Source organism: Manis pentadactyla, chromosome 10 (genome assembly GCF_030020395.1).
Source record: "Manis pentadactyla isolate mManPen7 chromosome 10, mManPen7.hap1, whole genome shotgun sequence".
In the NCBI taxonomy this organism is placed as follows: Eukaryota; Metazoa; Chordata; class Mammalia; order Pholidota; family Manidae; genus Manis; species Manis pentadactyla.
Genome location: NC_080028.1, coordinates 128,014,490 through 128,031,470, shown reverse-complemented (window position 1 = coordinate 128,031,470; position 16,981 = coordinate 128,014,490). Strand labels below are relative to the sequence as shown.

At 65.1% G+C, this 16,981-nt stretch overlaps 1 protein-coding gene across 3 annotated transcripts in view; it reads right to left on the bottom strand.

The window, feature by feature from the left end:
* Positions 1-12,146, bottom strand: part of CACNA1H (calcium voltage-gated channel subunit alpha1 H) — a 60,269-nt gene extending 48,123 nt beyond the window's left edge. For all 3 annotated transcript variants that reach the window (XM_057487794.1, XM_057487796.1, XM_057487795.1), the window contains exons 1-2: positions 12,021-12,146; positions 11,416-11,737 (exon numbers count right to left, since the gene is read on the bottom strand). In XM_057487794.1, the coding sequence (XP_057343777.1) occupies positions 11,416-11,719 (304 nt within the window). In that variant the 5' untranslated portion in view covers positions 11,720-11,737; positions 12,021-12,146. The remainder of the gene's footprint in view (positions 1-11,415; positions 11,738-12,020) is intronic.
* Between the last annotated feature and the right edge of the window lie 4,835 nt (positions 12,147-16,981).

Below are 16,981 nucleotides of genomic sequence, written 5' to 3'. Positions count from 1 at the left end.
CAAGCAAAGACTTAACCCCCAGGGCTTCTTTCTAATGAATGCCAAACGCCACAGGCTGCAAGCGTCTGTCCTCTGCATCCTTGCCCGTGTGTGGAGGGGGGAGCGTCCAGGGAGCCGGGCCAGGGGCCGTGGGGTCTCTAATCCTGAGCAGCCTTGAACACGCTTAATCACTTTATGTAACTCGGGCCAGGCTGGTAAACCTGGAGCCAGGCTGGGGATTAGTGACGGCGTTGCCACGGCAACCCGATCAGTGGGCCCGCGTGGCGTCTGAGAGCGAAGCCGGCCCTGTGCAGCTCAGCAAAGGTAAAAGGAAACCCCAGAGATTCATTAGCAGCAAGTTCCCATGGCAACTGCGCCAAGCTCATTAATAACTTTTTTTTATTCCAAGTGTGGGTGTTGAAAATTCTCCAGAGGGCTGACGAAGAGGTGGAGGGATGCCAGGCACACACGCCAGCTACGCCCACCTGCAGCTGGCGCACACCCCGTCCCCGTGCCCACCTGAGGTTCCCACGCCTGCCCTTCCTGCACAGCCGTCACCTGGAGACCCAGGCCAGGGGCCCACTGAGCCCCCCTTCTGAACCTGTGGGCCGGGGCTGCCCCAAAGGGTCTACAGGGATGGGGGACCTCGGGCTGGGCATGGTGCCCGATGCCCACCAGTGGCCTCCTGTGGGACCGCCACCAGGGCTGCTGCTGAACCAGTGGCTCAAGACCCCAGGTCCAGGGGTGGGCACTGAAGTAGATGCCACAGAGCAGCCCCTCAAAGATCCAACAATGCTCCCTGTGACCCCCATCCCGCTCCTGGGCACAGACAGAAGACGGGGCAAAGGGGCTCGCACGCGGCTGCTCCCAGCAGCACCACACGTGGCACCTGCAGGCAGAGGCGGCTCAGAGGGCACCCTGTGCCCATCCAACTCTGGGACGTGCCTCAGCCACGAAGAGCGACGGAGCCTGGCCATGCTACAGAGCGTGTGGACCCCAAGGATGTCCTGAGGTGGAGAAGCCAGACACGCAGGACCACCAGCACGTGGCTCCGATTCTGTGACCCATCCGGGAGAGGCAAGGCCTCAGGGTCAGGGGCAGGCTGGTGGGCGCCAGGCCTGGGGAGGGTCGGGATCCCCTGGGGCTAGTGAACACGCTCCCAAGTTGGTTGTGGCGACACACACACGGCTCTGGCTGCGGTGACCCCCTACTGCTTCCATGGCGTGAGTTACAGCCCCGAAACCCAGGAAGAGCAAGGACCGGGGGCACCTGAGCTGGCCTGCCCCGGCACGCAGGGACCCACGCTGAGCCTCAGTCCTCGTTAGCAGAGAAACCCCAAGCGCTGAAATGGCCCCCAGCTGAGACGGGGCAAAGGGCTCCCCAAGGTGGGTGGGGCAATCCCTCCTCACTGTCCCTTTGCCCCGGGTCAAAGGTGACCAGCACCTGACCCGCAGGGTGCTCCCATCCCTGCGGGACAATCGGGACCCAGAGCCAGTGTGGGCTTCTGGGCGAGGGACAACTTCCTCCTGGGAAGGATGTACTGGTGACATCGCGTGAGAAAACACCCCAACGCAGGAACCCCGCCGCTCCGTCCTGGCTGCTTGGTCTGAGCTGGCCGCCAGGCCTCACCAGCCCTGGGTGCCCGTCGTTGAGACGGCTGAGGAGCGGTCGCAGCCAGGGAATGGGGGAGCTGCTAGGCCGGGGGCAGCCGGGACCACAGACCCAGCGACTGCTCTCACACTCAGCAGAGGAGACGGTCCAGCGCGAGCTTCGGGAGGGACGAGGATGGTGGGCCGGGAGGAGACAGCAGGGTGTGGGGACGGCGCCCCGATGCTCCCGGGGTCAGCCTGGGCTCCCCACCCCCAGGCCCAGACACCCCCTTCTGCCCTGCCCCATGCCAGGCACCCCCGCCCAGAAGTCCTGTGGGGCCACGACCAGCACTGGACTGAATCTGGGCAGGGGTGAGGCCAACCCCCTTCCCCAAGCCTGCCGTGCCTCTGCCCCAGGCTCCCTGAAGCGGTCCCACCCCCGAGCATCCAGGTGACCCGGATTTCCAGGGCAGATGTGAAGGCGGCCCGGGCAAACCAGACAGGAATGTTGGGAAGCCTGGCTGCTGCATCAGGAGACCCTGGTCAGGCCTTGCTGTCTGTGAACCTTTGTACTGCAGGCCCACCCCGCGGGCATTCTCAATACTGCTGCCGCTTCTAGAAGGTTCCTCAGGCCGGCCACTGCGGCACCATGCCCAGCAGGTGGGGGCTAGGCGGGTCACCCCCAGGCGGCGGTCTTGTCCCCCCGCCGCCCCCACCCCTCAGCCGGCCTCCTTCCCATTCTCCTTCTCACCCATCCTCGTGTCTCCCGCCCAGTGGGGGAGGCCTCCCCTGAGCCCCTTCCCGCCTCCCAACAGGTGGCCTGCACAGCCCGGCCTGTGACCCTGTGACCCTGTGACCCGGAGGTCAGCCACTCGAAGGGCACTCCCCTGGCTGGGGCCGCAGGACCACGGGGCCACCACGCCCCAGGCTCAACACTCACCAAACGTGGTGTCTCATCCCTACACCATGGTGACACACGCCTCTGCTCCATGGCCAGGCCGATGGCTACGCTGCCAGCAGCCCGGGACCTGGGACACGTCCTCGTCCGCATCCACGAGGCACTAATGCTGGCTGACTCATCAGACTGCGGCCGGCTGGCGACGGCTCAAAGACAAAGGGACGCAGCAGCGGTGCCCAGGGCCCCTCTGCCCCAGAGAGGCCACCCCCGCCCTCACACCTTCCCACACACACACGTGCTCCCTGGGCCCCCCAGGTTCCATCTCCGTGGCAGCCTGGGCCGGACGGGCTGGGGCTTGGGAAAGTGGTGGGCACAGGTTGGCTGCTCAGGGGGCCCTCCCAGGCTGCACTGCAGGAGGGCACCCCCTTCTGGGGAGATCACACCATCAGAGGTCCATCTGTTTCCCTGCCCCAATGCCGGTCCCTGAACCCCCATCACCCTTCAGATGGGCACCACAGGGCCATCCATCTGGCCACAGCCACCCCCAGCAGCCTGGTCACCCACACCCTGCTCATGCCCACCCATCAGCCTTTGCACCCCCACCCCACCCTGAACACTGTCCACCTGGGAGCAGGGGTGCGTGGCTCAGCTGTAGAGGAGCTGTTCTCACCTGTCCATGTGTACCCTGCCACCACTGGGCAGCCAGGCACTGCCCCAGAGTCCTGAACAAGGCCCTGGGTAGCCCAGGGTCAGCAGGAAGGCACCGTATGGCCTTGAGAGGCCCCCCCAAGCTGGACAGGAGGGGGCAGGAGCCTGAGGCAGCATACCCTGTCACACCCACCGAGAAGCTGAGGGCTGGACTCCGGGTCAGGGGTGCCAGGGGGAGCCCACTTCAGATTGGAGCCTGTCTCGTCTCTGGCCACCTGTGGCAGCCCTCTCGTGGCTGCTCGGAAGACACGGCAGCGCGTCCCAGAGCCTGTGCTGCCACAGAGCAGGTCTCCAGCTGGGCATCCACCCAACCCGTCTGCCAGCAGGCCGTGTGCACCCCACAGGAAGCCCACCCCTGGCCGCCATCTCAGGAGAGCCAGGCAGGGCCGGTCCTGGGGGTCCCTCTGCAGCCATGGCATCCAAAATGTGCCCCGGGGGCAGCAGGAGAGCCTGAGACAGCCCCCAACAACACAACTGAGTGAGGGTCCCGGCTGCCCGGAGGGGTCTCCGTGGGCTCCATCCAGGGGAGAGAGGCCAGTCCAGGGGAAAGGCACCCGAAAACCCCGAGTCATGAAGGATGCCTCCTCTGGGAAGCCCCACGGGCGGCATCTCCTCAGGGCGCTGGAAAAAGGAGATGCCACTACTCAGGTCTCAGGGGCCTCGGGCACTGCCCTCAGCAGGGCGCTGCCTCGACAGCCTGACAGGCCTGGAGCAGGAGGGCACCCCAGGCCAGAGCCACTGCTGCCTCGGACTTTGGGGACGCAAATCCTGTCCACCCAAATCACTCAGAATGACTGACTTCACGGTTAGTCTTTCCTCTGCGGGGTGAATCCTGGCCGGCACAGCATGGCTCACCACGAGTTATCCCCAAAGAGCCCGCCTCCCATCAGCAGGCCCAGCGCATCCCCATCTCCCTCTGGGGGCACGTCAGAAGACAGCCCAGCGAGTGTGAGCTGAAGAAGGGGGCACTGAAACCACAGCGATTCAGTCTGGAGGCCAGGCGCGCAGGGTCAGGGCGCCGGCAAGCTGGTCCCCACGGGGGCCGAGGAGGCCGTCCCTGCCCCTCCTGCTTCTGGCGACTGCAGACACCCTGGGCACCCCTGGGCCGGCGGCCACACAGCTGTGGGCCTCCACCTCCACATGGCCGCCTCTGCCCTGCCTCCCCACCACAAGGACACCTGCTCCAACTCGGGGCCCACAGGTCCAGCCTGGCTCCTCTGGCATGCCCCCAGGGGAGGCGCAGGCACTCAGCAGATGGTCTGGGCCGCCTGACATCCCCTGGCCAAGACCCCCTGCCACCGCTCCATCCAGGAGAGTGAGGGGGGATGGGGCGCCCAGCTGGCCTGGCTGCCCACGGACCACAACTAGGAGCCGGCGGGGTGCAGACCTGTGCCTCAGACAGAAAACACTGACCTAGCCTGCACCTTGCCCACCAAGGCCCCTTGGTTTCGGGCTGCTGACCCAAGTGGCCTTGGCCCCCAGGTGTGACCCCGACAGGGCCTGGAGGAGGGGCACCCCAGACTCAGAGCCCACTTCCCGTCTCTGCCTTGGACTTCAGGGACACAAATTCTGTCCACCCTACACACTGTGCCCTCATTCATGCCGCACACCCTCCGTGAGCCAGGACAGGGGCCCCCGGGGAGGCCTGGGTGCTCTCAGAGCGGGCAGCGGGAGTGCCCAGGGGTCTGTGTCTCTGTCAGGCTATCTGTGGACTAGACCAGGCCCTTCACCACCCGTCCCGGGGTCAGGGTCCCCCCGCAAACCCCACCCTGCCAATGACCAGGAGTCAGGGGTGCGTGAGGGGAACGGCTGAGGTGCGTGTGGGCCACCACCCAGGAGCACGCAGAAAATGCCGGCGCCTTCCTCCTGCACCACGGAGACCACAGGAGACCTGGGAGGCCCTCATCCCAGCCTCCCAGGGGGTCATCACTGCTGGGGCCACTGACTTTCAGCCATGCGCCCTGCAGAGGCATCAGGGTGTCCAGTCCATCCCCCCTCAAGGCATTAGAACAAAGACTGAAGGGAGAGCATTGGGGATTCTTCCCACTGGACACCACCACCACCCCAATACAGGGCACTGAGCCCCTCCCCGCCCCAGGCCACTGTCCCAGCACCCTGACCTCACCTGGAGGCCAGCCTGGGGGAGGGGGCTGGCAGGGCCCTGAGCAGAGGACAGCATGACCAAGCAGGCCAGCTGCCACTTGCCAAGTGCTTCTCCAAGCTGCTGCCAGGGTGGGGTTGCCCAGTTCCCGGTGGTGAGATGGGGGCTGTGCCCAACCAGCAGGGCAGGCCTGTCCGTCAGCTCAGAGTGTGTTGTGGGGCTGCTGAGTATCGTGGCTGGGCCTGCCCGCCACGCCCCCATGAAGGGGTGCTCAGACCCCGCTGGACAGCAAAGCTGAGGCCTGGTCCAGGGCCAACATGCAGGAGGAAAGCAGACCGCAGACAGGGCTGGAGATGAATCTGCCCAAGGCTAGACCCCAGGAGTCAGGGGACCGGTCCACCTGGGGCAGCATTGACTTTTGGGAGCCTGGGAAGGGGGTTCTGGGGTCCTCTCTCTGCCAGCCCTGCCCCAACTTTGGCAAAAGACAAGCAGTGGCTGAGGTGGATTGGGGGCTGCTCTGGGACACCCCCCTGGTCGTCAGCATCACACATAAGGAAAGCAAAGGTCCCGCAGACCTTGAGACCCTATGGTGTTTAGAAGCACCAGGAGCGGAGAGGCAGATGGCCGGCACATGCACCCCAGAGCAAAGGGGCAGAGGTGAACCCGCCCGACACTCCGGTCTAGCACAGTCATCAGCCGTCCCTGCTAATCTGAGCTCCGGGCTCCAGAGCCTCGCCAACACCTGCTCCTCCCTCAGCAGAGGGCACATGTGCCCTGGAGCTGGGCACCCCCGCGTCCTCACCTACCCGCCGGGGAGCACCCGCTGCCTTCTGTGGAAGGCGTGCATCTGCTCCACAGGCCCCTTCTGAGCACAGCCACGAGCTGCTGCTGTGTGTGCAGGCAGCGGTGCCCACCTGCCACCCTGCCAGCCCCAAACACCAGGGCAGAGCCCAGACCCACTGCCTGGCTGCTTTCCTCCGTCCCGTCCCACCCAGGGCGCCCGTCCCCCCAGCTCTGACCAGGGATCCCGGCCCTAGTTCACGATGTGGGGCTGGCGCACTCCTGTGCCAGCCCGCCTGGAAATTCAACCGAGGCCCGCGTGACTCGGAGTCACTCCCAGCTGTGTCAAAATTAACCACTGAGGAGAGAACAGAGTAATTGGGCTTCTGTGGCCACTGAGTTATATACCCACTTGCGAGGAGCAGAAAGAAAAAGTATTTCTCACGCAGCTGGACGGCTGCGGCCCCTTCCCAGCAAGGCTCTATATGCGCGGGGGTGGGGACACAGGCATAAATCAAGGCTCCATACCTCCCGCCTGACCTTGACGGCTCGGGAGGGTTTGGACTGCGGGCTGGAGCCAGGCTGCCTCGGATTCATCCCTGGGGTGTTTGACAGGTCCGCCCATCCCCCACATTCCTTCACATCCTGACCAGGATGGAGTCTCACCAGCAGCCCCAGGGGCCGGCCTCTCGTCTGCTGCGCCACAGGAAGGCTCAGGGAGCGCCCTGGCCTCCCTCTGCCAGAGCGGCTTTGGGTGGCCCTAACGGTGCCCACCAGATCCACAAGCTGGGCCCACCAGCGGGAGGCAGACCCACTCGCCGAGCCCCTAGGCCAGCCTGTGATCCCACCCCCAGTGTTCACAGGCCTCTCCCAGCCTCCCTCCCCAAGCCCCACGGCCCCCTCCACCTCCCAGCCCCCTCCCGGAGCTCCAGGGGCACGGGCGCCGAGGCCCTCAGGACCACAGCAGCACACACCACTCCTCTGCCTGGGCTGCTCCTGTTCCATGCCCACCCCCCGAAGGTCCTTGAGCCCACCAAGCTGGAGTCCCCCAGCTTCCTGGCCAATTCCGCCGCCTGGCCCATTCCAAGGCCATTCTGGAGAGAACGGGGTCTCAGCCAGAACCTTTCCTGGGCAATCCCAAAGCATAAAAGTGACAGGGACACAGCCCGGTATCTCCCAGGCAGGCAAACCCCAGATCGTACTGACATCCCCTTCCACACCCCACCCACCTCCAGGGCCAAGACGGACGTGGACCTGGACTTCTGACCAGGGGTGGGGCTCCCAGTGATCATGTCTTTCTAACCTCTTGTCAGAAGCAGAACCGGGTAGAGACCCAGTAAGCCTTCCTGTTCCTTCTCCAACACCAGCTCCTGCCCATCCACGTGGCCCATCCCCTCACCTCCTCCAGGAAGCCCTCCCGAGCAGCCCCACTGTGCTCCATACGACCCAGGACGATGACACATCACAGCCTGGCTTTCATTCAACAGCCAGCAGAAGCCCAGGCCTGTGTCCAGAGGCCCCTCTACCAGCTCCTTGAGGAGCAGCCACCCCAGGTACCGAGCTGGCCCACCCCACCTTCTGCAGGTGCTCAGAGATGGGCCTCTCTGCTGTTGCCCTCCCCAGCTCTCAGGGGCAATGCCCCTCCCAAGGAAGGCCGCACCATGCACCCAACTCAACTGGGGTGACTTGACTTGCACGCCTTCTCCACAGTCCCTGAGCCTGGGGACCCAGTGCTCAGTGTGTGTGCTCCCGGAGGGTGAGGTGACCGTGGGGGGCTCTCCCCTTCTTCCTCTGTTGGAGGAGGTCAGGGTGGTGTCATCCTCAGACTCAGAGCGAGGAGGCTGCCTGCAGGAGGGAGCGGCCAGGGCCCCCCGTGCAGCCACACTGTGCCCCAGCCGGCCCAGAGGGCAAGGTCCCACCTGGGCACAACCCCTCCAGTCCCTGTCCCGAGACTCTAGTGAGGGCAGGATGGCCTTCCCGCCCACCAGCCCCAGGCCCACCCACTGCCTGCCCACCAGCACCTCGTGGGCTCCCCTCAAGTGGCCAGCTTAGGGACTGACCGGGGGGGTGTCCAGAGAAGTGGCACCAGGAGAAGTGGGGCCCAGGGCTGGGGACACGGTTCTGGGTGTGGTGGCAGCGCCCCCAGACTTGGATTCCTGCGGGTACAGAAAGCCCTGAGCACGCGGCAGAGTTCTCGGAGGGGTCAGAGCACAGGCACCAGGAAGGCAGCCACCCCATTCACATCAGATCGAGAGGGCTGAGGGGCGCAGGGAGGCAGGGGCCTGCCCTTCCCAGACCTTCACCAGGGACCCCCACACCTACCCTGAGCCCCAAGCACTAGCAGCAACCTTGGAGAGGTGCAACCGCCTGGAGCATCAGTTTTTATGTGATGCCTGTAATGACTTGGCCTCGTCCAACGTCACATCTTCTGCCTGGTCCTGCCAAACACATGGGCCTGAGGGTCAGGCTGGCTCACCCAGCTCTGCCCTCCACAACCGCATGACCTTGGCATGTCCTCTGGCTGCTCCAAGCCCTATGCTGAGGGGCATTCAGTGCCCAGCCGCTGGGAACCACTTCCTGGAGGTGCCCTCATCCCTGAGACCCCAAGTGCCCCTCAACCACCTTCTAGTCCCTAAACACCCTGGTGGGCTGCAAGCAGCCTCCAAGGAGGCAGCAGCAGGGCCCCCATTCCAGATGCAAGCGCCCCGGGAGACCCCACCTGGCTTGGGTGCTGGGACGTGGCAGCTGCACTGCAAGCAAATGCCGAGTCAGGAACCCCGGGGGAGGCCGGGCAGAACATAACCCAGACTCTCAGGCTACAACACACAGATCCCACCCACCTTCCTCTATAAATAAACCCATGTAGGAGACACAGCATCGCCCCAAAGTTCCAGTACAATTATATTTTCAAAAAGCAAACTAAATCAATAAGGACAAGGGCGGTCCTTGGAGGCTCCTTCACGGTGGGTTGGGGTCTCCCTTATGGCAAGGATGGATGGTGCACGCTCCTGTGCTCGGGCACCCACGGGGGGGGGGTTTCCCAGGAGGTCAGGGCCTTAAGGAAGGCCCCTTCCTATGATCGACTGCCCGATAAACCCTGACGCGGGGCTGGGCTCCAGAGACCTCACTGGGACTCTGCCAGCCTGCGGGGAGCAGGGAGCCGCCTCATGGAGTGCGGGTTACCAGAGCCGACCCACATGTCCTACTTCCCTCTCTGAGGTTAGCCTGGCAGCAGGGGAGCCTCTGGGGAGGCCAGCGGGTGCCACCCACCCGCCACCCACCTGCAGGGGGAGAGCACACTCCAGAGCTGCAGGATTCCCCTTGGTCCCTGGAAAACCACGGCCGCCCACATGTCCAGCCTCACACAAAGCTGCACTGCCCGACTGGAACCCGGAGGGCTCTGGGAGACCTGTGCTGAGGCCCTTCAGGCTTCCCTGAGGCGGCCGCTCCCCACCTGTCTGGGTGTGCCAGCTTATTTTAGCTCCCCGAAGCACGACCTGGCATCTGTCTGAGGTCAGCAGCCATCCCCACAGGGCAAGAGGCCCCACGGAGCCCACCCCGCTCGACAGATGCGGGATTTCCACAAGAATGGAGTAAAATTATCCTGGGATCTGAGCTCCCCCACCCTGCTGCCACTCAGCGGGGACAGCTCTCCCCTGGCCTAGAGTACCTTCCTGCTCCTGGGGCCAAGGGCACTCCTCTGCAACAAGGGAGGCCGGACAGGGCCCCAGCACATGGCCCTGCCATCCCTACCCTCCGGGTCCCTCTAGGTCTCCCACCAGTACGAGGCGCCCTGCCCCCACCTCCCTGTGCCAAGTGACACAACCTTGTCCGACATCTTCAGGGACGCAGCCCACAGGAACCCTGGAACGCCCCAAACACGGAGATGAATGCTGGGTCAGGGCGCAGACTCCCCTGCCACAAGGGATGGAGGAGCCAGGCACAGGGGCAATCAGGAGGAAGTGCAGGCCCCACTTGGTGCCCCCCTGCCCCATCCTGCACACGCTTGGAATGACACAGGGAGAGCTGGTCTTCGACTTCTGGACAAGGCCCAGTGCCCACCAAGCCTGGCCACTCCACCTTCCTGCCAGATGAGGTGGCCTGGCTATCTCCAGGCTGGGTTCTGGAAGGAAGAGGCGCCTACAGCCACCCTGCAGGTCAGGGGTCCAGCCCCGACACCGGACGCCCACCCTCGGGGCAGGCTGCCCCAGTCAGGCTGCCGGCCACAGCCATGACCTCCTTCACGACCGGAAGGCAAACCTGACTCAGCCGATGTTTGGATTTGAGAAAAAAGAAACACAGATTTCATTACTTTTTTTGGTACAGATTCCTCTTTTGTATTTAATATTTACACAGTTAAACACACAAGGTGGGGGAAATATATACACTCACTGCTCATTTCGCCTCTGCCTGCACCCTTAACTCCAACAGGCGAAGTTTATCTGCGGGTTCCACCCTGCTCCTCTCAGCCCCCCAGCACCGGGCAGTCTGTCCACCGCTCCAATCCCCCCAGGGGACGCGGCAGGAAGGCAAGGCACCCCCAGCCCAGCATCTGGCAAGCAGCTTCAAGGGCCAGTGGGGGGAGACGGTCCCCAAAAGCCGCCTGCTGGGCACCCCCAGGCCGGCTACCTGCATCCCATAGCTGCCCCTGCCTCACACAAGCCCTGCTCCGGAACCTTCTCTGAAAGTCTGCAGCTCTTGCCAGGAGCAGAAAGGAGGCCCCTTCCTCTGGGGCCAGCGAAAGCCCGGGGAGAAGGGACTCCAGAGCCCGGTGCCAGCAGCCTCCCTGCCCCCCACCCCCCAGCTGCGCATGACTTACATCAGCCCCGGCACAGAGTTCAGCCTGGAGAGGCGAGTTCACAACCAACGTCACCGCCTCTCAGAGGAAAAGGACGGGGAACGCTCGGCTCCCGGCCCCCACGGGTCCCCCGCGGCGCTCCCACGCGCAAGGCACGGGTCAAAAACTTTCCTCCCCCGCCTCTACTCCTTCCGACCTTCCCCTCCCCAGCTAGGGTCCTGCTTCAGCCGCACTGTCCGCGAGCCCGGAGGAGAGAATCCCCGTCCTGCCCGTCACCCGGGGGGCGCACGGAGTTCCGACCTCCCTTCCCTCCTCTGCCCGCCGCTCTCCCCTCCAGGCCCGCGCGGTGGCCTCACCGCATCTCTTCCACCCTCTCCCGTCCCGAGAGGGCCGGGACCCCGCTGCCCCCCAACACGCGGCTCCGGGCCACCTCTCTGAGAGGAGCGCTGCGCTCGCGTCCCCCGCGCGCCGGGCCGGCACCGGGTCCAACGAGCCTGGGCACGCGGGAGCCTCCTGGAGGGGGATCCCACGCCCCGGACCCCAGCATCCTGGCAAGGATATGGGTTACAGACCAGCCGGAGACACCAGCTGCGCGGCCGCGTGGTCTGCCCGAGGCAGAAGAAGACGGTGGCCGCCAGCGCCGGGTACGGGACGGGCTGCTCCTCGTCGGCGCCCAGCTCCGCGCCGCGCTCGGCCGCCGGGCTCTCGGGGGGCGACGCGCTGGGCCCGGACCCCTGCTCCGTCGCTCGCCCCGGCGCCCCAGGGCTCTCCGGGGCCGCCCCCGCCGCCGCCGCCGCTGCAGGGCCGGGGGCCGGCGCGCCCAGGGCCACTCGGACCTCGTCGGCCGCCAGCGCGCCCTCGGTCATGGTGGCGGCGGACAGCACCTGCGGGGGACAGGCGGTGACCGGGACTCGGAACGACACACCCCGCCCGTCGCGGGCGCCGCCGAGCTGCGGGAACAGCCGCGGCCGCCAGGATGTCTTTGTCTTTCCTTATTAGAGACACACGCGCCCCCCGCCCCCGCCGGCCCCCTCCCTCCGGAGGGCTGGGCGGCCCATCCCCCACCGCCGGGGCGGGGGCGGGGGCCCGAGGGGCTCCCCCGCAGGCTCCGCTAAGTTGAAGAGGGTCCCGGCGCGCAGTGTGGCGCGCGTCCCCGCCGTGTCTCACCTCGCTCCGGCGGCCGGCGGCGTCCCCACGGGCATCGCCCGAGCGGCGCGGTCAACGCGGCCCCGGCACGGCGCTCGGCCCCGGCTGGAGCGCGCCGCCCCCGGCCCGCCGGCTCCGGCTCCCACGACCGCTCCGGCTGCGGCTCCGGCTGGCCCGGCGGCAGCGGCGGCGGCGGCGGCGGCAGCGCGGAGGGGGGGGGCCGCTGGGAGCCCTGGCCGGGGTCGCAGGGCGCGGGGGGCGCGGGCCGGGGGCGCGGGGCGGCGAGCAAGCGAAGAGCGTGTCCGCGCGCGGCGCAGGAAACTTCGGAGTGAGCCGCGGGCGGGGCTGGGGGCGGGGCGGGGCGGGGCTGGGGGCGGGGCGGGCGAGGGGCGTCGGGAGGGAGGGGCCGCCCCAGCTCCGGGGCGCGCGCGCCGGCGACCCCTCCCCCGCGGCGGAGGGCGCCCGAGGGTCCCCAGGGTCCGCAAGGGCGACGCCGGGCCCCGCCGCTCCCGGTCGCTCCCCGCCCTCTCCAGCCGCGCCCCCGGAACCCCCGCCGTGCGAGGCGCCAGGGGGCGCTCGCGGGGAGGCTCGGCGGGGGGCGGGGAGCGGCGCCCACGAGCTCCCCGCCCCCCGCTGCGGGGGCGGCCTGAGCGGCGGAGGCGGGCCTACGCCTCCCCCTCCCCGCCGCGGCGCGCGGCCCGCTCCCCACCCCCTCCGCGGCGCGGGCCAGGGTCGCCAACGGGGCGGGGGCGGAGGCGGGCACGCGTGGGCGGCTGAGGCCGCGAGGCCGCGTATCCCTCCCCCGCGCGTGTGTCCTGGGTGTGACCGCGCGCGTGTGATGTGCGGCTGTGTGCACGGGTGGGATGCTGGGTGCGCCTGCATCCGCAGGTCCCCGGTACGCCGCGCGCAAGCACACACACGGCACCTTCGGCGAGCTTGTCCGGCTCCCAGCCCCTGCTCGGTGGGGATCTGTTGGATCCTGGGGAAGGGTCAGGCCCTACTGTAGCCCCCCGACTCATTATATAAGCACAGTGGTCAGGTTCCCGGAGGCAGGTCAGGGAAGCTCCTCGGCTCCAGGGGTCCCTTCACGGAGGAGTACAGACGGGGCCCACTCCCTTAACGGGGCAGCTGGAACCTCAGGGCCAGGACCAGGCTGGCAAGCCCGCAGAAGGACCTCCCACCTGGGCCCCCAGCTGCTCACTGCAGGGATGGGCGGGCGTGTCCCAGGGAGGGGCCTGGGGCCCAGTTCCGGACTCCAGTCCACCCCTGCCCCCCCATGGCCATGAGACTCCCAGGCTCTGCCCACTTTTCACTTCCCCAGGACCGCGGGTCTGCTGTCTGTGGAACTGGCCCTGGGTGCACACCTTCCCCACAGCCCAGCCAGCCCCGGAGGGCTCTCCCTGGCTCCTGCCACCCGACCTCAGGGTGCAGGAGAGCCCACCCCTCCTGTGGACAAAGCAGGTTGGCTGGCCCTCAGTTGGCCCCAGGGGCCTGAGGCCTCTCCAGCTGCTGGTCTGGGCAGGGGCTAGGGCCCACTTGGGGACCCCAGGACCTGGAAGGGCTCTGGCAAGGTCACTGCCGGCCGGGGCTTCCCCACCTGCGCAGTGGCTCTGGGAGAGAGCCGCAGGAGGCAGTAGACGTGTGGCACCTGGAAGGGAAGGCCCGGTAGGTAGCAGCACTCAGGGCAGAGGAAGGTGGTGTAGGGCCTGCAGGGCAGCTCCTGCAGGTCCTGGGTGGTGCCCTGTGCAGGCCACTCACTGCTCAGCACCACCTCCTCTTGTATATATGAACTTCTCAAGAAAAGGAAAACATTTATTCTATTTTAATGTTCTACTTAATGGTGGAGGGCCATGGCCAGTAATTAAGGCCCTCAAAGAGCAATTTGGTTCCCAGCCAATGAGAGGAAAAAGCAAGGAGAGCCCAGGGTCTAGAACTCAGCCCTGCAGAGAAGCGTACAGGACTGGGCAGCCACAGAGGGCACAACAGGATCCTGGGCAGGGGCTCCCTGGACCCCCTGATCCTTTTCACACTCATTGTTGGAGTGAAGCTCAAGACTGATTTTACCTGGGGGCTGTTAATGATTTGCTGGACAGAAACTACTGGGAGGTTGACAGTGTGCCAGGCCCTGGGTGGAACTGGGGGCTCAACAGCGGTGACCAGGGCAGGCCCTGTCCTTGCTCCCTGGAGCTTCATTCCAGCAGGGAGGCAGCCACAGACATCGTAGATAGAGGAAGAAAAGATGTACAAACTGTGTCCGGTGACTTGGAGAGCCAAGACGGGGGTCCTGTGTACCCTACATGAAGACAAGAAGCAGCTACAAGGATTAGGGGTTCTTCCAGCAGGCTGTGCAAAGGCCCTGTGGCAGGCAGAAGAGGGCTGAGGATTGGAAAGAACCAGAGCCCACTGCATTCGGGCAGTAGGCCTGCCAGTAGAGTGCTGAGGGGGGAGGGCAGGGGGGTTCCCCAGGCAGACCCCGTGGGGGAGGCAGGCTGTGTGTCCTTCTGAATGCCGCTTTTCTTTGCCTTTCTCTGTCATGCTGTCTTAGAGACGTCTGCACCAGGGGCAGGAACATGGATTTTTAAATAGACATTGTTTTTTAAAGACAGCATCTGTAACCTGACAAAGCCTATTGCCATCAGGCATCCCATGGCCCATTTACAGACTGGGGGGGAGCCACACAGACACCGGAGCGGGCCTGGGGGGGTGCATTTTCCACCTCAAGTTCTGGGAAGGAGCCCTCCTCCCTCCATCTGGGAACCTGCCGAGATTGTCTTGGAAGGGCTCTGCGCCCCCTGGGCTCACTGACTTGCGTGAGTGGCATCTGATAGGCGGGGATGGGGTGTGCTCCCACACGGGTAGCCTCAGCCTCAAGGAGGGAAATGAACAGCAGATTATAAATTGATAAGAGATGAGAAGATGGTGTTAAAGACAATGAAACAGTGATACATTCACATTGCTAGAAAGGAATGTTAAAGAGAGACGAAGCATAGGACAATTTGAAAATTGGCATTAAAATTGTTTAATTAAGCTGTACAGAGTGTTCAGATGTATTTTCTTTTAAATTTTCCAGGCCTCTGGAAAATTTGCTTTGCTTTGTGATATTTCCCTTTTTTTTAAGGCAAAGCTTTTGCTTGACAAAGATCTGGTGGGGTGGGGACACACGCCCATCAGTTTAGCCAGCAGGAAGCAGAAACAAGCCCCCCAGGAGAAGCACGTGGACCCTGGGGCGTGTGGCTGAGGCCCTGTGGGTCAGGCTGCCTTGAGGGACCCCTTTCTTGGCAGGGGGCCACCTCCATCAGGACCTGTGGGCACCTGCCGGAGCCCGGGCCTGGAGGCATCTCCATCACCAAGCACAGCCACACTGCTCTGTGTCCCAGGCACTCCTGTCCACCCCGGGGCTGGCCAGAGCCCACACAGTCCTCTCGCTCCGTCATCCCTCAGGGCTGCAGACCCACCAGCCGTGTGGTCCCTCTGGCCCAGCCCTGGCCCCATGGAGCCCACCCTAGCAGCTCCTGCCCAGACTGTGTTTAGCTGGCACTACCCACCCCACAGCCCTGCCTCCCCATGTGTTTTCAGGCGGGACGGTGGCTTCCTCTGATGTTTGTCACATTCCTGCCCCAGGTCGGAAGACAGGAGACGCCCAGTGAATTTGGGAGAAGACTGCAAGAGGGGACACGGGTCACTGGCAGGTGAGGGCGTCTGCCTATGGTCCTAAGTCTGCAGCCTCGCAGTGCCACCGGCTGGGAGTGGAGGCCGGGCCTGGGTCAACTGCTGCACTGCATGGGTCGGAGCCCCAAGCCCCTGGGGAGCCACAAGGGGGCTCGGGTCCTGGGCCTGCTGCGGGCGGCCGCTCTGTCTCGGCCCCTCTGAGCCACTCACGCCCCTCGGACCTGGGGATCAGGCTCCACAGGGAAGGGCCCTCAGGGCAGGCAGCAGGGAGGTGCATCAGCACAGGCCTGTACCCCTGCCCAGCCAGGATGCCCCCAGGACAGATGCTTCATTCCCGGCCCGTGCGTGTCTGATGTCACCCAGCCCAAGGGCCAGCCAAAATTTGGGGCTGCCCGGCCTGGACAGCAAGCTGGACAGTGAGCCCCTGATGATTTGCCTCCCCCAGCGTGTCTGCTCTGCCCTGCCAGCCTCCCAGGTAGGCCGCCCTGCACCCCCACCCCACCCCGCCTTGGCCCCAACCCCCTGCCTCCTGGGTCCCCTCAGGGCTGTGCTGGGTGGCACCGGGGACAAGAAAAGGTGGTGCCTGGGCCTCAGGCCTCCTTCCAGTGCCCAGCTGGGGACGGAAACCATCCACTCTGCTCACTGAAGCCTCAGGGTGGGGCTGCCAGATAAGCAGACAGAAATATAGATTGCCCATTAATTTGGAATTTCAGGCAAATAATGGACAATTTTTAGTATAAGTGTAACCCATGCACTATTTGGGACATACTTATACTAAAAAACATTTTTTTATATCTGAAATTGTGAGTTGACCAGGGGTCCTACATTTTTATCTGGAAGGAGGTGAGGCACAGCAGGTCTTTGAGGGTCTTGGGATGAGGGAGTGTTTGGGCCCCACCCAAGCCAGGTGCCTCCTGCAAGGCTCTGGGGCGCTCACCCCAGGAGGCAGGGCATTCTGAAAGAGCAGACACCCAGGGACAGGGTGCTGAACTGGGGGAGTGGAGGCACCCCAGTGCCTGAGTGGCCAGCACTGTGTGAGCCGGCCTGTGCCCGCCTCCTCGCCCACTGGAGGCTCAGTGCTTCGGGCTCCACCCCAGGCCCGCCAGCTCAGGTCACTTGGGGTCGCTGTGGGGAAATTGGGGGCTCCGTGGGGTGTGGCTTTGGCAGTGCTCCTTCGAGCCCCTGGACTCCCAAAGCAGGAAGCATGGAAGCTTCCAGGACTTCATTTTGCAGCTGCTCAGCTCCGTGGAGCTTTGGACCAAAGGCCCTCAAGGGTGGTGCGGGTGGGTGTCCTTTGCTAGTGCCTGGCATAC